The 26294-nt window shown below is 32.6% G+C and overlaps 1 protein-coding gene across 1 annotated transcript in view; it reads left to right on the forward strand.

Annotated features, from left to right (window-relative positions):
- Positions 1 to 14568, forward strand: part of CNBD1 (cyclic nucleotide binding domain containing 1) — a 395245-nt gene extending 380677 nt beyond the window's left edge. The window contains 3 exon segments of the mRNA XM_049700473.1: positions 12509 to 12615; positions 14192 to 14338; positions 14540 to 14568. Of these exon segments, the coding sequence (XP_049556430.1) occupies positions 12509 to 12615; positions 14192 to 14338; positions 14540 to 14568 (283 nt within the window).
- The last annotated feature ends 11726 nt before the right edge of the window (positions 14569 to 26294 follow it).

The following is a 26294-nucleotide window of genomic DNA, read 5'->3' on the forward strand; positions in this document are numbered from 1 at the left end:
TTGATTAACAAGATCTCAATTGAGACATTTTTGTTCGTAGGAGATTGTGTGTGTGTGTGTGTGTGTGTGTGTGTGTGCATATTACTCAGGGTACATTTTGATGGAGAAGTAATAAAACTGTTAGTAACTCAGAGGCTACATCTTAACAACACTATATTTTTATTGTGTAAGAAACACAAACCATGAGACCTACACAACAATTTTTAAGTACTTTATTGTTAATTATAAGTATAATGTTGTACAACAGATCTCTAGAACTTCCTTGTATGTGATGAGTAGCTTTTTATTGCTGCTTTCAAAACTATCTCTTTGCCTATGACTTTTAACAGTTTTATTATAATGTGTCTTTGTGTAGGTCTTCTTAGATTTATCCTGGTTGGAGTGAATTGAGCTTCTTGAATTTGTCCACTTTTTCTCAAATTTGAAAAGTTTTTAGCCATCATTTCTTCAAATAGGTTCTCTGCCACTTTCTCTTCTCCTCTGGGATTCCTATAGTGTATATGTTATTTTATTTGATGATGTCCCACAAGTCCGTTAAGCTCTCTTCACTTTTTTCTTCTTCTTCTTTTTATTCTTGCTCCTAAGCCTCAGTAATTTCAAAAGTCCTGTCTTCAAGTTTGTTGATTCTTTCTTTCTTCTGTCTAGTCAAGAGCTGTTAAGGCTCTGTAGTGAATTTTTCAATTCAGTTATTTTATTCTTCAATTCTAGAATTTCTATTTAGTTCTTCTTCATAGTTTCTATCTCTGTTGATATTCTCATTTTGTTCATACATCATTTTCCTGATTTCTGTTAGTTATTTGTCTGTGCTCTCTTTTAATTTATTAAAAAAAAACCTTTATGATGGCTATTTTAAATTCTTTGTCTGCTAATTCATATTTCTCCATTTCTTTAGGGTCATTTTCTTGGGATTTAATTTGTTCCTTTGAATATCCCATATCTCCCTGCTTTTTGTATGTCTTGTTATCTTCTGCTGGAACTTTGGAATTTGAAAAATCAACTATTTCTCCCAGTTTCTGTGGCATGGTTCTGCACAGGGAGGAACTTCTTCAGTCAGCCCAGCTGGATATTCTAGAGATTTTTCAAGCCTTTTCTGGGGATGTGTTCTGTCTAGGCTTGTGTGTATAATCTTGTTGAAGAGGTTTGCCAAGTTCTAATCAGGAGTGCCACATAGTGTCTATATATGGTACTGTAGATTCAGGTACACACTGAAAAATTTTTGTTCTCAGTGGACCTCAACCTGGCACCCTATTCCTGTTAGTGCTTAGATTCAGACAAGATATAAATCAGGCAACCCACTGAAAAGCCAGAACTTTGTGTGCATGCACCACTCTTCTCTTTCTCCTGAGGGAGAGGCCATCAAGCTGTTCTGAACTTTGTCTGCTGTACCATGTGTGTTCTGAAGAAGCAGCATGCTACCCAGCTCTTATTTGTTCTCAGAGGCCACCAGGCTTCTAGAGTATGCTGAGTTCTGTCAGTGATCTCAGAGAGACAAGGCAGAATCCAATCCCTCAGGCAGTTCCCCTGAAAGGTCAGAACTTTGTACATACAGTCCAGACTTCTCTTTACCTTCCTAAGGAGAAATCAGGAGCTGGGAGTTTTCTCCTGATTGTATGGAGCTGTACTGGTGGGAGAGACTATGGCTCGAGGGTGCCATGAAGTTTTTTACCAGCTTTGATGCGGCTGGTTTTGTGCTCACATGGAGTACAAGAGCCTCTTATTTAGTTTCTGGATTTCTCGCAAGTGGAATTGGTCCATGGATTGCTGTAGAATCAGTGTCTCTGTGGGAGAAAGGGGGTCTCAGGCTTCCTATTATACCATATTGCTCAAAAGCAATTTATTTTTATTCTGTAATTATGGCATACCTCTACCAGAGACCACATTATGAATCAGTTGTTCTAAAATTATTTTAGAAAATGTTTTATTTAATGTAATTATGAAAATAATATATAAACAATGTGTACATTTATTGTATACAGAAGACTACAAAGCATAAGTTACTTATAATTATACTCTTAAAACATTGACTGTTACAGACATCAACCTTTTCCTATATTTTTCCAAGTTTTTAATTCAGAAGCAAATGGCTTTTGTATATTTTTAACCAAAGTTGAATACTAGTTGAACAAAGTTAATGGAACTCATTTCCACTGGCCGTTATAAAATTACCATATTCAATGTAAGTAACAGTTTTTAAAAGTTATGAATTTTAGTGGAAGCATAATATATCCAATGGATTATCATACTTTATTTAAACATTTCCCTATTGATTGTCATTTAAGTTGCATAAAATATCTTACACACAGGGTTTTGAATACTTATATATTTAAATACCTGATTATTTCCTTAAGAAAAATTCTTAGATACGTTTCATCAATGTGTCTAAAAAATTACATCATTTTTGACACATGCTGTAAATTTATTTCTTATAAAAGATCTAAAACTTTTTCATTTCATTCCATTTAGCCTGTTAGCTTATAAAAGAGCCCAGTGTGTAGGAGAATAGTGTATAGTATATAATGGAAGAAGTATCATACATCAGTGGGGAAAGGCTAGTAATTTTTTAAATAAAAAGTGTTATTAGAAAAACAGATTTGATAACTTATTATGTAGAATATATAAATCAGACCCTACCAATTCTAAAATTCAAATATGGCATAGGATAAAAGTTAGGTTTTGAGTATGTTGAATATATCTGACAAAATAAAAAAAGAAATTCTGAAAAAAAAAGTGTTAGAAAATAATCTGTACACATGGGAGAAAACTTTAGTCAGCTATTTAACCTGACATCATGTGACAAAAATTATCTAAGATGGATTAATTATTAAGTTAAAGATAGAGATAACAATAAGAAGAAACTATGGGTATGCAATTTATATTGAGTTGTCTAACATGTGAAAGTAATGAGATTAAGAGGAAAACAATAGTTTCAGAAAAATCAACAAATGATATTATAAAAGAGGATTAATATAAAGAGTTCACAAAATCTAATTATCAAACATTAATATTCCATTAAAAAATGAAAATAGGATTTATCACATCTTTTTAAAGTTGTTTTGAAAAATATTAAAAAATAACTTCACACATTTTTCTTGTCAGAATAGTGTGTACAAAAATGAAGCTGGATCATCAGTAGGTGTACTGAAATGTACTTTTGCATAAATATCTTATAGAATGATTGAACTAATTTGAGCATAAATAACCAGTGTTCTGAATGTATGTAATAAAATAAATTTCTTTACTCAAACCATTTACCTACACTGTCCAAATTACATTAAGATATACCAAGTGGAATATTATCTTGAATCAAAATTAGTTATTGTGAAATTAATGAGGTAAATCAGTATTTCAAATAATGAATAAATTTAATTATAATCTGTACTATGTGCAAATGATAAATGCATCATACTATTCATGTACTTCATTGGCCAGTCCATTTAGTATGTGATTATTCATCTCTAAAATAATATTGCTTAAGTAATTGAACTGAAATCAATGTAAATGTTTAGGTGGTGTCAGAATGAAGTCACTAATCAGTGTAGCCTTGTTAAATGGAAAATTACCATGGTTAACTATAATTTATGGCTAAAATATATGATTGTCAGGTGAAAACGAAGAAGCTTTTTCTACACAAATATGAAAATAATTTTCTTTTATTAATTTATTGCTATTTATAAAGATTATCTCTTTGGTCCTCTAAAGAACCCTGTGAGATAAAGTCAAGCTAAACACACACACACACACACACACACACACACACACACACACACACACACATATATATATGCATCTTTTTCCTAGCATCATGGTGCTAGGTAAGAGAAAGAATGATATCAGTGAATCAGAAATATTTTTGGAAGATTATAGTCTTACATTTCTTATGTTATTTGAAATGTTTTCTTTTAAATGTTTCTGTTTACTTAGCATATATATAGTCAATCATTAGTAATGCCATCTAAATTCTTCTTTGGTGATCAACCCCTACTGCATAGAAAGAAATCCTCTGTGGATCTGGCACCTGACCCAAATTTGTTCACTACTACTTTTGTGGAATAAAAATCTTAAGTATGGCAATTATGAAGCTTGATTTATTCTGACTCTGGCACCATAAATGTAATTGACTTTGGGTTAAATGTCAATCCTTTCTTCAAAACTTTCTCTTTTACTACACCAAGAAGAATCAATTTCCATTTCTTAAGTCAACAATTCATAATTTATATAAGAAACAAAAACTATGCAAAATAATGGGACACATCACTTAAAATATCAACAGAATTTTAAATGTCCAGAAATGAACTAAGAGAAAAATGCAAACCCTTTATGAGACAAACTATATAATTTGGGGGGATGGTATTAAAAAGACTGGGAAAATAGAAGCTAGACTGGTATATGATAAACATATATTTCTACCTAAATTAACATATGAATTGAATAGAATGGAAATGAAAATGTTGTCAGAATACTTTATGGAACTTGAGAAGAAAATTGTAGGTATCAGTTGGGCTTCTGGCAGTAAATAGACAGCATATTAGATGAGAATGATGAAAGAGAGTCTAAGGAATGCACTACTTACAAAAGTGAGGGTAAGATTTTGGGAAACTAACGAAAGATGGTGAAGCATCCAGGGACTTCCAATAGTAGGAAATCATTACAAAGTCTCTCTGAAGGGGAAAGGGGAGGGAGGAATTATCAGGATCTGACTACACATTGTATCTACAGGTTTTTCCTGTGGCAACTGGGGTCTTTGGTACAGGTATTCAGCCTCTGCTACACAGTAGTCCATCAAAATGGCAGATAGGGGAAATAACTACCTCAAATTCTCTCATTTATTATCTCCTTCCTTTGCCTCTCATTGGCCAAATTTAACAAAAAACTAACAGAGTAGAGAAAGTTAGAAAGGGAATCTGAAGGGGACAAACATAAATATTCAGCAACATAATTTTGTCTGGAAGAGCAAACATTTAATATGTTCCAAGAAAATCTGGTAAAATTTCAGTTGGAAAATTTATCTCACAGTTATCAAAACATATTCTAATAGTAAAATAATTTAAAAAGTGGATTGCAATAAAGTTCAGAAAAACCTTCATAACTTTATATCAATTTATATATGAAATCAAGGACATTTCAAATCAATGAGGATAAGATAGAATTTTCAACAATTGTTTTTGGGACTTCTATCCATTTGAGATGAAAATTCTTAGCTCATACATTATTCAAATTGTAAATTATAGGAAATATTAAAATGCAAAATCCTATAAATCTTTTGAAACAATATATAATCATTTTATTAGTAATAATCTTCTCAATAATATATGGATATTATGAAGAAATTCTTAACAGATTTGACCACAAACAAAATCATAAAAATTATGTGGTAAATTGTAAACAAGTAAAATCATTCTTAGGAAACCAGAAGTAAATATTTGCAATGTATATAATGATGAAGATTAAAGAACCATAATATATAAAGAATTACTACAGATAAAAAAGACAAAAATTGAAAATGGGCAGTATGTATGAATGAAAATTCATAAAAGTATGCAAGTGGTAAATACATAAATAAATGAACTTTAATCCTCAGTAAATATCAAAGGCATGCCAATTAAAACAATATTTAGATTTCATTTTCTGATTTAGCAAAATTTATCAGAATTTATTATTACATGTTTTATAAGGAATTTAATTTATAGAAAACTGTGCACTTATCTGCAGATGTTCAGGAAGGAAATTTATTGTAGCATATTTTTAAATAGCAAGACTTGGAACCGTTTAAAACCTCAACTTTAGAAAAATGATGACCTAAATTATGATACCTCCATACTATGGAGTCTTTCAAAAATATTGACATTTATTTATACATACTAAAATGGAAAGCTGACTAGGAAATACTGACAAGTGTAAAAGAGGAAAAATTAAAATAGAAGATCTTGCCACAGAAAAATATTAATGACATGATGCATTTATTTAAATTATGTGAGTTAAGCTGATGAAAGAATCTTAATATAGAGCAGGTTAGAATGCAATGTAAAACTATTGTGAGAAAAAAAAGAGAAAGAATCATAATCATTGTAGTTTGGTTACACAACTTTCTCAGGAACTGAGAGACCAAATAGATTAACAACTGTAAACTGAACATTACAATTTTAAAAAGTCAAACTTTTATATATATGAAGAACTCCACATCAACAGAACTTTTTCCCCAGCATGTAAAAAATAAGGAATAATTACAAAAATATATTGTATATAATGGTCACACAGAGTCAAGTGTAAAACAAAACAAAACAAGAAAACTTAAAATTGATTTAAAAGAATAGAAAAAGTACAGTCCCAAATGTTGGAAATGAAATAAATACATGTTGCTGTACCCCACTGGTTACAAAAGGAAATTAAGAAATAACTCTCAACCAAATCATAGTAAAATCACTATATTTCAGAACATATGAGGTATAGTTAGGCCAGTAGAGAGAAGAAATGTGTAGTGTTAAATACATTTATTAGAAAACAAGAAAAAAGGATTTTAAAAAAAATAATGAAATAAAGACAGAGATCAATGAACTAAGAAGCAATATTTACACAGAAACAAGCTATTTGTGAAATAAAATGCTGTTTAGAAAAAATCATTTTGGAAAAAGCCTTATAAGCACATGAAATATAATAAAGACACAATAAAGATTTCAGAAGTATGTGTTGTAAACAAGTCTATTCTAACGTATTGAAAAACTAGATGGAAAGAATACATTTCTAGAAAATATAAAATGTCAAATGAAAGAGATGTATGAATTAGAAAACTAGAAAGTACCAAAAGGAATTGTTGTAATAATTATTAAAAAAAAAACCAAAAACACACTCCGACAGTTGATCTAATGAATTTTCCCAAACTTATAAGAAAAATTTCTATTTTACACAAGTCCTTCCAGAAATTACCTTTGTATTATTTAACATTTCATATATAAGCATTCTACATTCTGGTAATTCTAGTGTTTGAGGTATTTGGAGATCTGTATTTATAGTTTTGACTTTATGCTGACTCTTGCTCATGGTTCTTTCATTCCTTTAGTGATTTTTTATTATAAGCCCAGATATGGTTGGAATATCTGGAAAGCCTGAGGGTCAAAATTTAGTATGAAAGCAGCAAACTTGTATACAGAATTTACTTTATGGTAGACACAGTTAAATACATTTCTTATATTTACTAAAGTAATCATCAAGCATGATGGAAATTAAATTCAGTATTACAACTTAGTGCTCCAAATTCAAATAAAAAGAGAAAACTGAATGTGTGATTCTGAAAACAGCAGGCTCACTAAAGCCTATGTAACAAGAGTAGTAATATTAACCTTAATCTGTATAGCAGATCTTTGAATATCGTGCAAAATACCATGAAAAGACAGAGTATATGTAAAGAAGAAATAGAGAAATATGGAATTCTATGAAATATTGTATATACACAACCCCTACACCTATATACCCATATCCATATATTCATACCTTTAGTTTTGAATATCTGTGTTCATAAATATGTCTATAGAAAATCTATCTGTCATCTATCTACCTACCTACCTACCTATCTATCCATCTATCTATCGGTATCATCTACTGAGAGAGAATGGAAAAGTAAAGAGAATTCAAAGTTGGACACTAACACCAGTTTAATTAAATAAGTCTAAGATTTAATCCAATTTTTTAACGGAGGAGAATTGATGTTTAATACCAGAAAAATACGAGTTTGTCCATTTTTTGGGAAAATGGAAGAGACATTTTTTAGGGAGGAAAAAAACTGACTCTTTCTGTACAGTACATAGAGGATAGTCTGAGGGTATCCTCAGCACTAAGAAAAGGAAGTTCTTACGAGAAGAGCAGAAAAGTGTGTCAAGAACATGAGAGATTAATTAAATCTGTTGACTACTGAAGATAAAGAGTAGTTAAGGACTATTGGTACATTGCCTGAAGAGGTGACTGTTTTAATTTTTAAATTTTGATTCAAATAAACTAATATTTAAATTCATGGCCGTTTGAAATGTGACCTTAATTATAATGCCAAAAAAAACCCGATGTAATGCTAAATTTTAATAATAAAATTTTAGGATATAGCATTAGTTTTTTAGTTTAATATTTAATTAATTTAATATTTTTGTTTGGATTGATTATAGTTTTTTCTGTAAGCACTGGTTAATTTTGGTAATCAAATTGAATAATTCTGTCTCTTGCTTTTCTATAAATATAATTTTATTTTATATTTCCTAATTCTGATGTTGCTATAAATGTGTATATATCATGTGTACATAAATACATAAAAATATCTATAGTAGGGCTTCCCTGGTGGCGCAGTGGTTGAGAGTCCACCTGCTGATGCAGGGGACACGGGTTCGTGCCCCGGTCCAGGAAGATCCCACATGCCGCGGAGCGGCTGGGCCCGTGAGCCATGGCCACTGAGCCTGCGCGTCCGGAGCCTGTGCTCCGCAACGTGAGAGGCCACAACAGTGAGAGGCCCGCATACCGCCAAAAAAAAGCAAAACTATAGCAATGTGAGTATATGTATAGTTACGTTTATAACAGTATGGTGACTATAATTAATGGTGCTGGTTTGCTAATATATTTGATAATGCATATTTTATTAAGGGCTCATTTTCCCTAAAATAGTATCTTCATATCTGTTAGACTTCTTTGAAGCATGGATAAACATTAATATATCCAGAAAGAATTTTTTTCCAGGCATTTAGAGTTGCAAATCAACAAAATTAAAAAATAGATCTTTGATGCCTCGCACGTGATGTAGATTCTAGCCCCAATATCATGAGCTATGGTTAGGAATTTTCAGAGACACTTTCTCTTCTCTTTTTCCATTCCTTTTAGCACCACAAGTAAGAGAGGAAAATATCTTCAGGAACTCTCTTTGTAAGGTGGGCTTTTTCAAGTTCACCCCCCAAGAATATTGTTCTTGAAGGATTTATGAAGGAGGATGTTCACATCTGATCTCTCAGACAGACTTTGCCACTGTCTCTAGGGCTTTCTTACCTCTGTGACTGCACTTTCTTTTTATTTCTGGCTTTTGAGGTTTTTTTTTTTTTATTTTTCCTTTTACCACCTCATATATTTAAAACTATTTCATCCATAATTTTTAATTGTGCAACTTGGTTCCATAAAAACCTAAACTACCATATTCTGAGCTTCCTCTCATGCTCAGTTAACCTTTTGAGGAAGTTGCAATTTAATATTGAGACCTTGCATTTGTTCATCAAATATTTATTGAATGGCTACTTTGCAAATACATGAGTGAAAGATAAAAATAAAAATCCTTGTCTTGATGGAGCTTGCATCTTAGTGGCTAGAGGATGTAATATACAGTAAGCACAAGAAATAAATCAGTAAATTTGATAGTATGTTAGAAGATAAAACCATGAGGAAAAAAAGCAGAGTCGGGTAAGGGAGCTGGTAATAGCAGGTTAAACTGTAGGATAAACTAGCAGAGTCATGAGAGGGTGAGATTTGAATGAAAATTTGAATCTAGTGAAAGAGTTGAGGGTATGGCTTTCTTGGCTATCAGGCTGGGCATCAAATCTCCATAATCCCTTCTGCCCTGACTTGTAAAAGGCTCTAAGCCCCAGTATTTGTCCTATCTTGGAGTGTGGGATGGAGGAAAGGGGATAATGGGGGAAGAAGGGGAAGGAGAGAGGGGTGGAGGGAATTTAACACCAAGTCTGGACCTTCTTCATCTGCCCTAATTTTCAATAAGTAACAAGTCATACTCTGTTATTTTCTGTGAAATTCTATAAATGTATTATATTAGTAAATTCTTTTCTTGGAATAGTTTCTGAGGTGTGTTCAAAATTTAAATTTCTTTCACCCATATTTCTCTGGATTTCCTCTATCAATAATTAGTACAACTTTTTTCCAAATCTCATGTTTGTGTGATTAGAGAAATGCTCACTTATTTTTAATTTCTTATGCAAAGTGGCAGGTATTTAATATGCATGACAGTATTTTACATATAGTACTCATACTTTAGAAGAATGACCTATCTTAATGTGCCATGAATTCAGAAGGTGTAGTATAAATGGAAATTATATAATTAATCAGTGTTCAATTTTTCTGATATGCATTTCTAATCAGGATTTGCTTCCATTTATCCATAAATACTATATATCTTCATATAAATATACATTTTAAAATAAGTAGTGTTTAATATTGGTTAAAGTTTCATTAGTATGGACCCTTATAGAAATACTCAGTAAATGCAAGGTCCTTTTTAACCAAGATCTTTATTAACACTTTAGGAAAGCAAAAAATATATTCATAAGGAAAACATGTTCAAAAATGTTTCCCCAAATTAATATTAAAGTTCAAAAGTAGCATTCATTAGCACTATTTTTTTTATATTGTTCTTTTTCTAGTACTCTAGTTTTACAGGGAGAAATGGTATCCATTAAGCTAATGCATGTTCTGCTTGAAGCTGCATCAGTCTTGCTGATACTCAGACACACTTCTCCAAAACTGTGTTTTGGTCTGTTAGGCTAATGGACTTGAGTTTATCTTAATTAAGAAGATGTCCTTTAACAATCTTTCTAATCACTAGTTTCCATTTAAACTGAGACCTTAACTGTCCCAGTATTGATGCTAATAGCCAGTTGGGAATTATCCTTCTTATCATGACTTCTTCTAACTGATCTGAAAATTGGAATAAAATAGCTTTATTAGACTTGTGACTATTTCCTGGCACATGAAAAACAACAGGAAGGAAAAGAACAATACATGGTATTCACTTTCTATGAATCCTTCTGGTTTTCTTCTCTTTCTAATTTACTTTTAAGATAAAGTCAAGTTTTTTCTTTTCATAAAGGTCTAATGCTTTCAGGTTTTAGAATATGAGTTTGAGTTTTGATGAGGCTCTTTAAGACCTTATTTAATTTTTTTTTATTTTGGTAAAAGTCACATAATATAAAACATACCATTTTAACCATATTTAATTGTACAGTTCAGTGACACTAAGTACATTCATGTTGTTGTGCAACTCTCACCATCATCCATCTCCCAAATTTTTAACCTTCCTAAACTGAAACTCTGTTTTTAAATATAAATCAACTTTATTTCCTGAATATTACCTTTAAATAATAATGAATAAAATGTCATTTATATAGTCCATGACTAAATATTTTCATTTAAAATTGTGTTATAATCCTTTGGATCTTTCTATGTTGTTCGTAGCTTTCTATGTAACCCAAGAGGAAAGGGTATGGAGATGACAACATTTATCTTGACATCACTGGCATAAGTTCTTTGTAATGGGAAACAGGTTTAGAGGTTAAATAAATAAAATTAAGAAACAAAAGAGAAAGGTGTTAAGTTTTTACAGGCATTGGTATGATTGTTTTTCTAGTCAAAAAGTAATATTTAAAATTTCTTAAGTGTGATGAGACATTTTTTTAATGTCATTAAATTCAGCCTGCTTACCTAGATGAAAATGGTTTTGCTGTGTTGTCTTCATTAAGATAAACATTTTCTATGATTAGTACAGAGACCATAGACAATTACTGAGGCAGTAAATGTCCCCTATAAGGAGTGAGACTGCCTCATACATTTTGCTGCAGTGATTCAGCTTTTCCATTGTTAACACGCCTTTAATACAAATTCCCATGATCATTATTCAATTTGATATTATGTATGCTTCTCTATGATCTATGGAAGGCTTGACTTTCAAGAAAAGATTTACAGTAGTGCAGCTCTAACATTTAAAAATAATGGGTTTCTGTACTAAGTGCATGCTTCTCTTACCTGTAACAATTGCCAGGAGACTCTATACCTTCCTTTATGTCCTGCTGATTGACTGAAAGAAGTAAAACAGTCTCTACAATCAGATAACATCTTGGCAAAACACTACTCTTTACTTTTAAGAGTAGGATCTATGAAAAAATTCCCATGTCTATACAATTTACACATAATTCTACAGCTATATTATACTTTGATATTTGAAGATAACTTTATAATATAAATGTTTGGCTGTAAGAAACAAAATATAAGACAGTAGAAGAGTTACCATAAATTTTTATTTAAGCAAAATAAATGACTGGTGACAAATAACCTTTTATTTATTTATTTATTATACACTTTGAGCTCTGAAGATCCAAATGTTAAATATTCAGAGATTTTTTTGAGCCAGTTGTTAAACCACTGGCAGTTTCAAACTAGCCATGGTAAAAATATCTACACCATGAAAATCAGCAAATGTTACGGCTTGGGGCTTGCCCCACACTCATCTTCCTCTCCTCCACCATACAGTTTACTGCCAAATTCTTGTCAATATTTACTTCTGTATTAGTTGCTGATATAAATATCAGATGTAAATTTTTTTTTTCAGATGTAAATTTTTATCATATACAGAGGACTGCCTATAAACTGTCATTCATTAAGAAATTTACTCAATAGTTGAATTAAATGTCAACTTTTATTGTCAAAATATCTAAAATAATTTCTTATAAAAATGTGTGAAATAATGAATTGTCTCTTTTGTTTTCAGTGATAGTGGAAATATAATCTCTTTTGTGGCTTATATTAATTCTGGATATTGTAAGATTTGCAGAAGTATTGTAGGACTTTCAAAACCACAATCAAGAAAAGTGGTAAGTTTTAAACTTATGTATTCTTTTTAATCAATTAGCCTATCTTAATGAATAGGAGATATTGAACATGTTTTCTTGTGTTTATTGATCATTTATTAATTGTCTTCTTTTGTGAAGTAGCTGTTCAATTTTTGACTAATTTTTGTTGCATTTATTTTCTTCTTTTTACTGAGTTGTAAGATGCAGGAATGTAAAATAAGTTGTAATATATATTGAATTGTAAGACTTAGGAACAACCTAGAAGCACATTAAAAGATGCTTGACATCATTATTTATCAGAGAAATGGAAATTAAAACTACAACAAAGTACTTCTATAAGCATATCAGATTAGTTAAAATGCACTTAATATATGACCCTGAAATTCCACTCTAGATATTTACTCAAGAGAAATAAAATATATGCTTACAAAAAGACTTACATGAATCTTCATAAGTCAGAAACTGTAGGTAATCCAAATATCCATTGACAGTTGAATGGATAGAAAAATTATGGTATATTCATTCATTGGAATGTCATGCCTCAATAAAAAGAATTTATGATACATACAAGAATACGGATGAATCTCAAAGCATTAGGTTGGGCAAAAAGGTCAAACTCAGAACAGTGCATTCTGTATGTTTCCAGTTTTATGAAGTTCTAGAATAGGCAAAACACTAATACATAGTGACAGAAAAGTTAGAACTAATCCATTTTGGCTGGTTAGGCAGTCTTCAACGTAATTCAATTTAATATGCAAACTTCATTGAATTTTGCTGTACTAGTCATATGCAGTGTGAAGATTTTCCATTTATATAAGTGGCATATCAACTAGTTAGTTATTGGCTTTTGACCCCAGGGTACTTAGTAAAGGCTTTTACCTCTTCTGAGTTCTGTCACTGTCCTACCCTGAGGGCTACATTCTATTTTTTTTTTTTTTTTATCTTACTGCTCAGCAGCTCATCCTTGTTTTAATACTGTTGGGCTCTCCCTGAAAAGATAATTTGGAGTTTCAATTTTTTTCTCCAGAACTATGCATATTGAAACTACTGTCAGATCTTTTCCACAAAATTCCTTATTTGGACTTAAACTGCTAGTTACCTGAGTCAAACTCACTTTCCATTTTTCTTTTTTTTATTTATACGAAAAAGTTAGGGTAGAATCTCATCTTTTGCAGTTAATCATCTCATCAGTTCCATTCCTCGCACTCTCTGCTTATTTTCATTATTCTCTGCTGGTTCAACAACTGTGCCTTGCAGCTGGAATTGAGGTAACAAATGGTTCACAAAGCATACTAAATTATGCTTACAAAACAGTATCCTAGGACCTTAAAAAATGGAATGAGTTCAAGATTTCATAAACATCTTGGTGTATTAACACATTTAATTTCTAGATCACTAAACTACAGTGTCTTCAACTGTCTTAGATATGCTGAAGTTCTCACCAATCTATTATTTTTCTAATATAATTTAAATACATATATAAATAAATGTTCTCTGATTTGCATGAAACTGCTAATTTATTTTAAATACCATATACCAAAATTATTTATCCATTATATAAAAGTGGTTTCATTAAACATCAGTTACTATATCTCTTACAGAAAAAAATACGAAACTTGTGTATATGGGTCAACTTAAGGAGAAGGAGTCTTTTGGTGAGATTAGTGTTCTTCAAGTTCCTTTCACATACACAATAGTTACTGGAATAGATGTTGAGATGGCAATTATTGAAGATAAGGACCTACTTGGTAAATACATAAATGTCTTTTATTTCAACTGTTATACCATTTTATTTGATGAGTTTTGGGCAAGAGTAGACATATTTTGCAGACAAATTGAGACACTCAAGTAAGTATGGGTGTATGTATGTTATTTACAGAGACAGCATATCTATATATAACCCCCTTTATAACTTCATAGTCTATCTGACTTAATTGTGCTACTTTTAGAATATATTAGCAATATTTTAAAAGACTGATTTTAAATTACTAAAATCTCTCTGCCAATTCCCAAGTTACCATTAATAGCAACATTTTCTCCTTTTCTGGAATATATATATATATATATATAAAATCATTGCTTAAGTGTTTCTGGTTCAGGTCAAGTGTGTACTATCTTCCAATAGATCAAGTGTATATGAAGCTCCATGGATTGCAGTATTTAAACTTTTATATGAAATTTTATTTTATTTAAAAAAAATTATTGGAGTAGAGTTGATTTACAATGTTGTGTTAGTTTCAGGTGTACAGCAAAGTGAATCAGTTATACATATACATATATCCACTCTTTTTTTTTTAGATTTTTTTCCCATATAGGCTGTTACAGAGTATTGAGTAGAGTTCCTTGTGCTATACAGCAAGTTCTTATTAGTTATCTATTTATATATAGTAGTGTGTATATGTCAAACCCAATCTGCCAATTGATCTGCCTCCCCACCTTAACCCCTGGTAACCATAAGTTTGTTTTCTACATACGTGACCATACTTCTGTTTTGTAAATAAGTTTATTTGTATCCCTTTTTTTTAGATTCCACAAATAGGCATTATCATATGATATTTGTCTTTCTCTGTCTGACTTACTTCATTCAGTATGACAATATCTAGGTCCATCCATGTTGCTACAAATGACATTATTTTGTTCTTTTTTATGGCTGAGCAATATTCCATTGTATATATGTACCACATCTTCTTTATCCATTCCTCTGTTGATGGACATTTAGGTTGCTTCCATATCCTGACTATTGTAAATAGTGCTGCAATGAACATTGTAGTGCATGTATCTTTTTGAATTATGGTTTTCTCCAGGTATATGCCCAGGAGTGGGATTGCTGGGTGCTAAGGTAGTTCTATTTTTGGTTTTTTAAAGAACCTCCATACTGTTCTCCATAGTGGCTGTACCAATTTACATTCCCACCAACAGTGTAGGAGGGGTCCCTTTTCTCTGCACCCTCTCCAGTGTTTACTGTTTGTAGATTTTTGGACGATGGCCATTCTGACCGGTATGAGGTGATACCTCATTGTAGTTTTGATTTGCATTTTTCTAATAATAAATGATGTTGAAATTTTAGAGTTCTAGTGATATTAGAAGAATAATTGTGCAGTCACCTGTGATTGACCCTCCAAACATTATAAATATTCAGATAGGATATGCAATTGAATATGAAATATAAATGGTTAAAAGATCTAGAAACTTATAGAAATTAACATGGGTGAGAGATTTGCTTTAAATAAGCTCAATTAGAAATTTTTCCATATTACTTGTGTATGATTTGACTGAGTTCTATTTTCTGAATTTCAAGGTTTGTTTTAATTTTAATATCTCAGAATATGTATACTCTACCTTCTTAACTCTGATTTTTTTTAACTTCAAATTCATGTATCCATTTTTAATAGGTATACATTTGAAATAGCACTGATTAATATGCTTTCCCTCTGTGAAATTCAAATACCAAACCCCTCAAGGTTCATATCACTTAAAAATAATTACAGACCACCAGTTATAGTTATAATATTCTCACTTGACATAGGCTAAGTTTTTCTTTTCCTGTACTAATTATGTTAACTGCTGCAAGGTAAATAAATACACTGTGGACTCTTTTATGTAAATCAATATTTCACAAATGAAAGTGCTTCTTTCAAGCATGTATCAGAATCTTCTTTGCCCTCCGACAAACTGAAATTCAAATAGATGGCGTAGTATAAGCTTTAGTTGTGCTTTTGTGTGTGTTGTTCATATTTTAAATTCTATTCTGTATTTTGTTCATTTGAGACAGATGTTATAAAGCTACTGACATGTTTTGAAACTAATTAAACATTTAGTTTTCTAGTAATTCATTTTTTTTTTACTATATATAACAATCTTTTATAGATTAGAATGTGCAGGCAACGTAATCCACATATGAGAAAAAGACATTTTCTCAGGTATATAGTTCACACTCTATCTGCACCCATATTGAAGAGCCAACATCACTTAAATGATCAAGTTTATCAATAATATTTAGAAAATACCTAAAGGAAGCAATAAGTTCACCATATCTCAACCTGGGATAAGTAGAACAGAATACAAGAAACATAAAAGAGTGCATAAATGTTACATATTTTATCTGGAAAATTATATATACAATTATTTATATACAATCTTAGAGGAAGATGTTCAATAATTAGTTTGACAGTATTTAAAAGGACTTGAAGAGTGATTTCTTTGTTTATTTAGGTTGTTAACTTTTGGAAAATAGGAAATAACTTGTTTTGTAATCTGTGTACATGCTTCTCAGATATTACCTTGAGCATCTAAAGAAAAATGAGAACAGGATTATTAAGTTTAAGCAATATAAGTACATTCATTTTTTTCATATAATGCCACTGGTAAGTTAGTTTATGAAGGCAATGTATTTTTGTCCAGATGCAGAATTTATACCTCACATCATTTAGATTAAAACTATGCATACCAACTACCTTAATTTTACTGATATCTGGAATTCTCCTGTACCACAATGTTCACTGCAGCACTATTTACAATGGCCAGGACATGGAAGCAACATAACTGTCCATTGACATATGAATGGATAAAGAAGATGTGGCACAAATATACAATGGAATACTACTCAGCCATAAAAAGAAATGGAATTGTGTTATTTGTAGTGAGGTGGATGGACCTAGAGTCTGTCATACAGAGTGAAATAAATCAGAAAGAGAAAAACAAATACTATATGCTAACATATATGTATGGAATTTAAAAAAAATGGTCTTGAAGAACCTATGGGCAGGACAGGAATAAAGACGTAGAGTAGAGAATGGACTTGAGGACATGGTGGGGGAGAAGGGTAATCTGGGACAAAGTGAGAGAGTGGCATTGACATGTATACACTACCAAATGTAAAATAGATAGCTAGTGGGAAGCAGCCGCATAGCACATGGAGACCAGCTTGGTGCTTTTTGACCACCTAGAGGGGTGGGATAGGGAAGATGGGAGGGAGACGCAAGAGGGAGGGGATATGGGGATATATGTATACGTATAGCTGATTCACTTTGTTATACAAAAGAAACTAACACAACATTGTAAAGCAATTATACTCCAGTAAAGACTTTTAAAAAAAATTAAAAATAAAACATAAAAAAGAAAAGAAAATAACAAGTAAATAAAAATTAAAAGAAAAATAAAAAAGGAACAGAACAACAACAAAAAAGAAGTAGTAATGTTTTCCTGTGGCCTTAGCTGTCAGTGTCTTTGCACCATCAGTGAGTCACAGCCAATCCCTACCTACACAGGAAGTCCTCCAATGCTTCTAGGTAGGTCTATGGACCTGCTGTGGCCACTGTGGGGTCAGCTCACGCTCTGATCTGGCCTTACACCTGTGTGTACTTGCCCCCAAAGTCCACAGCCTCAACTCTGGGAACTCTCATTGTATATTCAGATATTCCATAGATGTAGGGTTTACAAAGCCGATTGCCGGGATTTAATCCACTGGTCATGCAGCGGTATTCCGTTTCTCTTCTTTGGTTGCACAGCTTCTGTGGTTCAGCTTTGGTTTTCACCCCGCCTCTGCGTGTGGGCCTCCCTCAGGCGTCTGTTCCCCTCCCAGGCAAGAGGGGGCGAAAGCAGCGGTGGATTAGGGCTCACTTGCTCACTGAGGCTTGGGGGAGGAAGGGATATGGCAGTCACAGTTAGGATGTGCGGGGAGTACCTGCGGCAGCAGAGGCCGACGTGAAGTTGCAAGAGTCTGAGGCGCACCGTATGTTCACCCGGGGAAGTTGGCCCTGGATGGCGGGATCCTCGGCACTAGCGGGCTGCACAGGCTGCTGGGAAGGTGTTGGCAGTGACCTGCTTTGCACACAGGACGCTTGGTGGCAACGGTGGCAGCCTCTGTTGTCCGAGATAACAGCCGCGGCTAGGGCTTGCGCTCACGTAGGTGTTGCCCTGCAGTCTGTGAGCACACAGGAAGGAAGCTCCTATGGTGGGCCATCTATTGAGTACCCCAGAACAAAGGTCTCCTGCCTCTCCGAGATGCCCAGGCTTTTTCCTGGACTCCCTCCTATCTAGCTTTGGCACACTAGCACCCCCAGGCTGTCCTCACGCAGCCAATCCCAGTCCTCTTCCTGTGGTCTGACCTCTGAAGCCCAAGCCTCAGCACCCAGCCCTCACCCCCACGCCCCATCCCCGCCAGCAGGTGAGGAGACAAGCATTTCTGGCTGGTGAGTGCTGGTTGGCACCAGTCCTCCATGTGGAAATCTCTCCGCTCTGCCTTCTGCACCCCTGTTGCTGCACTCTCCTCCACGTCTCTGAAGCTCCCCCCATCCCTGCCAGTGAGGGGGCTTCCTAGTGTGTGGAAACTTTTCCTCCTTCACAGCTCCCTCCCAGAGGGGCAGGCCCATCCTGATTCCTTTGTCTTTTTTTTCTTCTTTTTTCTTTTGCCCTGCCCAGTTATGTGGGGATTTTCTTGCCTTTTTGGAAGTCTGAGGTCCCCTGCCAATGTTCTGTAGTTGTTCCACATGTAGATGTTTTCTTGATGTATTTGTGAGGAGGAAGGTGATCTCCATGTCTTACTCCTCCGCCATTTGCCCCTCGTCCCCATAATACTTTATTTCTCCACAAATATGCGGTCTCTTTCATTCTCTTATACTCTTACATATCAATAATGTATCCTATTATTAAAATTCCTAATATTTTAATGATTTAAGTTCAGTCAATTTACTTACATTAATTTTTCATTAGATTTTCAGAACAAGTTTCTCTCATTTTGTGAAATGGCATCCTTCCTTTTTAGGGACAGTGCAATTCATGACATTTTCTACGTTTCCTAGATTCGAAAAGAACAATGTCACTTTGGGGACTTTTCTGGCAGTCCAGTGGTTAAGACTCCACGCTTCCACTGAAGGGGGCATGGGTTCGATCACTGGTCAGGAAACTAAGATCCTGCATGGCCAAAAGAAAAAAAAGAAAAAAAAAGAAGAAGAACAATGTCACTTTTGACTTTGTGGTAGCTTCCTTACCTAGATAAACTCATGTTATTATTTCTTCGTTACTTTCCCTATTTTTCATTTCTGCTACTTTAATCAATTTTAGTTATGATTACATATTTACCTTATAACAGAATTTAAAATATATTTTAAATTTAAAAATATATAAATGCATCAAGTATCTGATATAGAAGTAGATAGATGGATTATTTCAATAGTAAAAAAGGCAGAATTTACATATGTTTTTGATTAATGGGGTTGTATATTGGCTGGTATTTTTCTCTCAAGAAAAAAACAAGTGTTACTGGAAACTAGATTTTTTTGAAGATGATGATTAATGACCAGTACTACTTCTACTGACCCAGAATTATAGAAGTATCAGCTCAATAGATTTAGGTGAAGCCACCAACCATATAGGTGATATTGAAATAGTTGACCCTGACTACAAATAACAGTTTGAAATGAAGCCAGGCAGAATTTTGGCTTTAATGCATTATCAGAAACAGAGTTAATCATGCATCTTTTGCTTACCTGGACATGAAACATTTTGATAACAATAATTAGCTCAGTTTTAGTCTTTAACTTTCACAGGTTTTTGAGTCTTCAATCTTATAATTATATAAGACCTTAATCATGAATTTCTTTTCAGCAAAAATTTGACAGATCATATAAGTTTTAGGCAGTGTATTGTCTTAACTTCGAAAATGTTTTGTATGCTTCATAATTGAATTGTAATTGTCTGTAAATTAAAGGAAATTATTACAAATTTTTTGCTAATAAAATAGGAAATTACCAAGCCTTGCCAGAGTGCCTTGCTGGTTTAGCAGATAATACAATATTAATCAGATAGCAAGTTCAAACCTATCCCAAAATTGATGAAAGTCCTGTATTTTTTAAACATAGTTTTCAAATTAATTCACATAAAATTTCAGGCCAAGTTTTTCCATAAACTGTATGCGTCAATATTTTTAGAAGGGCTCCAAATCTACATATTCACAAATGTAATTTTATAAACTTATAATTGGATTACATTTCTGATGTCTTAATATTTATATTGCAAAAGATTTCTTAATTATTGGAAAACAAAATAGTTTATACCTGATTAATTCAGTATTACAGCTTCTGATAATTCCAAACATGCTTTCATAGTAGAGTGTTTTTATCTTTTGGTTATTTATATTATTTGGCAAAACTAGTCCCCTACAAAATACTGATCTCTTACAAATAATTCATGAAAAAGAAAATCAAAATATAGGCAATACTGTGCTTTATCAATATGTACAAGGCAGTTATATCCAACATGTATTATAGCCACTGAAATAAAATAATTAAAGTGAATAGTTATTTTGCATTTTATATGTCTTGTTTCAGAGTGTTTTTCAAGAGTATTTCTGATATTACATCTTGTCTGCTAAATATTGACTGTCACTCATTTTTCAGGAAAGAATTTAATTGAGTAAAATGTGTCTTGTAAGTAATTCAATAAAATCACTTCTATGTACAGTTATGCACAAATAATGAAAATACTACATTTTAAAATCTGATTTTTAAACCAACATCCTAATAAGGAAAATTCCAGTAAAAGAAACTATCACTGAGGATATTTGTTCTCATTGCCAATATTTACTTCTTTTACCATGTTCTAGAACAATATGCCTGTGTGGCAGAGATTGACTAGAGGTTTAGCAATCTCCCTTTTCTCTTTCTAAGCATAGAGGAAGGTTAAATTCCAGAGTCTCTCTTGCAGTTAGGTTGGAGACATGTAACTGGCTCTGGTTAATAAAATAGAGGGAAATTGTTACAGCCTGGCCATGAAAGATATTATCTTTCATGATCTCACTCACTGTCTGGAAGTGAAGTGCTCCAAGATATCAGAATCACATGATGGTGGGAACTTGGACTCTAGGATCCTCTTCTTGGATGGAGCTGCCCATAAGAGTAGCTCAGCCAGGAACATCAGTATTAGACTTGTGCAAGTGACAAACATTTGTTGAATTAAGCAACCAGATTTTAGTTTGCTATAGCAACTAGCAAGTGCTACCCTGAGTCTTACAACTGACAACAATGCAATATTTTCTGAGGAGTTCTTAGAAAAGTAAAAGTTCCCAAATTAGGACCTAAAATGAATATGTCTTTCATTATAATTTTTTTTATTCTTAACATTTAGATAGTACTCAAAAATAAGTTCAAGGCACATTTAGGAATAAGAAAATATATGTGCATAAGGAAGATATATGCTAAGTTTTAGAATAAGATTTAGAATTATTTTGGTATGTTTTTATAATAAGAACATTGTATATACAAGAGATGGAGGAAACATAAATTCAGCTGTTTTAAAAAAATTAGTACACTTAAAAATCTCCTAAAAAAATATTTGTAAATCAGCTTATCGTTTAGTTACATATTTCCAGAGCATAACAAGTGCTGTAGAGTATACTGTGTGGTGTCTGTTAACACACGAGAGGTAAGTAGAATTTAGCACATTTCAAAGAGAAAGCAAAAAGTTAGACAAATCAATAATCAAAATTAACCCCAATAGACTATGTCAGATAAACATCCACCAAGATTTAATAGAAAATGACCTAGAAATATTTGCAGGCAAGGTTATCTGTAAATCTACTGAGAATGTTCATGATGGTCATCTTTTCCAAAGGCATAGAATTTACTGTAAGCAAGTATTTATATTCAGTATAGTTATTACACAGATTCTCTTTTCTTAGGCTATTATATCTTAGATACTGAATTAAGGCTATTAGATTGAAATATCAGTTTAGAAACCATTCCAAAGTCTCAAAGAAGAAAATGAAATACATTATAACATGCAAGACAAAATTTTCATCCTTTATTTACTTTTTAAATGTCTTAGTGCATATAAAATCCCACAAAATTGCTTATAGTTACCATATATTAGAAGGAAAATTTGAGTTAAAAGTTTCAAGGTTTGTTCCACAGCCATAATTGATTTCTTCCTTCAAACTTTCCTGATTTGCTTGTAGGAAGTACATTCATGATCCTATGTCCATCTATTTTCAGGTCTTAGATCTACTGGAAAGGTGTTGGTAAGAGATATGTAGATTTCTTGGAGGAGGAATTGCTCTTTCCTGTAAACATTTAATAGCTTATCATTTAACTATATGTTGGATGAAAATGTAGGAAATTATGTAAGGAAAGGAATTATAATATTAAATAATAACAGAGATGATATTTCTGTGGCTGCTGAGACTTCTGTGCTGTGTGTTGTGTTGTGCTGCTGTGCTAGATGTTTCTGATAGGCTCATTCAATCTTTACAACAACACTAGTGTGTTGGTATTTTATTGCAACTGGTAAAGTAAGACAAATTTGAAAAAAATAACAGAATATCTAAAGATAAATTAACAAATATATAAACAAATGTTCTCTACAGGGATTTAGAACTAAGGTGCTCTGAGAATGTAGGCTTTGCTGGGACTTGAGAGCAGACTGAGTCAGAAAGTGAATAGGGAAAAAGCAGATACTCAGTTGGTGAATCTGAAAAGTCAGATTCAGGAATCAGGAATGCATAATAAGAGAATAAGAGTTAGGACTCCAGAGAAGTTTATCTGGGAAGCACAACATTAGGAAATGAGATTAAAATTGATGTGGAAAAATGGGTGAATATTGTCAAGGGGCTTGAAAAATCAAAATGGAGCAAAAGCAATAAAATAGAATTTGGTAGTTTGCCAAAGTCTTTGGTGACTGAGATGCTGTCTACATATTTTTACAGAGTATGGTCAGCTTCCAGTTCAAAAGGTGAATGAGTGTAACTTTGCAGGCAGAGCATGTTATTGTCACCTGGTCGGAATGAGTAATTCAAGGAAAAATTAGAAAGACACCTTTTGCCATCTTCTAATTTGCAAATGGGGGTTGAGTAAAGGATTTCCAAATTCATCCATCCATCCATCCGTTCATCCATCTATTATTTGGTCAGTTAGGAAATAATTTTGAGCACCTGCATTATCCAGGCATTCTTCCAGGTGCTAAGGGAATGACATCTGGAAAGAGCCCCAATCCTATCAGTTCATATTATGATGAGAGAAGAGATAGACAATACTCAAGTAAACACAGAAATGGGAAACCCAATGATTATTTCAGATGAATGAGAAAAAAATAACAGGTGATAGACTAGAGAATGCTTAGAGGTACTTCTTTAGCTGTGGAGTCCTCTTCCTCTCTGAGAAGGCAACATTCGAGGTAAGACCTGCATGTTGAAAAAGAGCCAATTAGTAGCATGAAGATCTGGAGATGAGCATTCTAAGCGGAAGGGAGAAGCACAGGCACAAATGTTTTGAGAAGGGAACAATTATGGCATGAATATCAGAAAGAAGATTGAAGCAGTTATAAGGAGGGAGTAAAGAGAGAAGTCTGGAGAGGTAGACAGTGGTAAGAAGATGTAAGGTTCACCAGACCATATAAGGTATAGGATCACATTCTAATTGTAAGGGAAAGGATCTAAGAGAGTTTAAGAAGGGTTTCTACAGGAACTGTGATCAATAAGCTTGGGAAACTTCACATGCTGTAGAGTTATATTTCAAATTATCATATTATAGGTTCTAAAAGTTAGTTAAGAAACTACTTAACTTTTAACTCAGGAGCTTTCAAATTGAGAACCCATTTTTTTCTAATGAAGTCTAGACTTTCCAGTTGAGAATGGTACAATTTGTAATTACTTATCTGCATTATGTATTCTCTCCATCTCAAAGCATATTGTTTGATCCAATCAGGTTGAACCCTTAATGTCTCTTCCCCCATAGCAGACATTCCCATTCATTGCTATAACCCTTTGCTCAATGCTAAAAGACCTTTTTCTCTCCTAACTTCATATCAAAATCATATCTATCCTCTATGGCCTATATAAACATCAATTCATTAATTTTCTCCTTTGATGAAGACAGTATGCTATGGTAAGAATATCATGAGTGTTTCAGTTAAAACTTCAGTGCTCTAATTTGTGCTCTATCATCTACTGTGAATTATGATTGTAAGAAGTTACCCTAACCGTTAGATCCCAACATTCTAATAGTAAAACTTGGTATGAAATAATTATTTTCTTGAAGTATCCTGACACAGGTAAAAGCACTTAGAAAAGTGTCACACATTTTAGACATGCATAGTCATATTTGAGTAATTTACTAGAAATCTGCATATTAGTAATCAAAATAGCTAACACTGGTGATTATTTACTGAATTAAACTGCTTTATTTGCATTATTTCATTTAATCCTAATGACAATCCTTTGAGTTAAGTTTATTAAACCAATTTTACAGAAGAGGAAACTAATGCTTATAGAGCGTAAACCACTTGCACAAATAAACAGGAATTTACAGTGATGGAACCAGAATCCAGGCCCAGTTCTGTCCAAAGCCCATGCTCTTAACTAGGCTTCTTATTTCAGGGAGGAGAAATTGGAACCTTAGAAAGAGTAAAAAATTTAACTGAGGACATATGTCTAACATGTGTCAGAACACATCTTAGATACCAGCTCTCTAGGCTCACAGTTATATAATACTAAACATTGGTATTTATTCATTTAATTTATGTATGAATAGCCCTGAGAAGTAGAATAATTCTACTCTGCATGTAATACAAAAATACATGTTATATTAAATACTATTTATGGGAGTAAAGTGTTTTTATTTAATAAAAAAATATAAGTAAAAGATTTTGAAATAAAGTAATTTTTGTTTAGAGGAGTGGCTTTAATATACAGATATTAAAGAGGAGTTCTTTAAACAGGGAAAAATCAATGAAACATTGATATACCAATTATATATAACTTTTATGAGAAATACTCATTGTTGTCTATTTAGGGATAATTTACTCAAAATAAAATAATAGATAAAACATCTTTCATAATTCTTAGGAAGTTTTGGGGAAAAAGAATGTTCCAGAAAAAAAACTTTCTGATTGTTCATATATTTATTTTTTTTAAATAGGAATAATTTGGTGCAATGATTTTCAAACTATTTTGAAAGCACAATTTTATCACGGGAATATTTTTTGAAGGTGTACCTCAATAAATGTATACTTAGTCATATATAATATGTATATGCTATTGTATTAATATATCATGATTATAATAAAACACAAAGGTGATTGTTTTAAAGTATGAGATTAAAGTAAAAACAAAAGGAAATTCTAATATTTTCTTTCCATACCATATTGGATGATCTTGTGTAGGAAACCAGAGCATACACCTTCCTTCAGAGAGCACTGGTTTGTATATACAGGTAAGAAATAAGAAGCAAAGATGTAGTCAGGTTTTAGCCTAATGATGCAGATGCCAATGTATTAAGTTTTGAGAAATATAAATTTTGAATTATTGTGCATCAATGGTAAATGAAGAAATCAGATATAAGCATGAAAGTATGTAGTAGGACTGGTAGATGAGATAATATTTAGAAAGCAGGAAGTAGTTAATGATTGTGTACAATGTAGGAAAAGTACTCATGGCAGAAGAACTTGAGCTCTGTTACACATTTGTGTCTTGAACAGTTGAGAGTTTTACAAATATTTTTGAATGGGTTTGCATATGAGTCAGATAGGGGGAAATGGTAATGCACTAATAAAAGAATTATGTCAGTGGAGATAAAAATGTCTAAAAATGCCATTCCTCAGTTCACCTGAAACAGAATTGCTAGGAATTACTTTTGTCATGTTTGAGGTAACTGTAAACAAATTCATGTAACAAACAGTAGTTTGAATGGGAATTTCTATTTCTGTACCTGAAAT

This window comes from Orcinus orca, chromosome 17, assembly GCF_937001465.1.
Source record: "Orcinus orca chromosome 17, mOrcOrc1.1, whole genome shotgun sequence".
Taxonomy (NCBI): Eukaryota; Metazoa; Chordata; class Mammalia; order Artiodactyla; family Delphinidae; genus Orcinus; species Orcinus orca.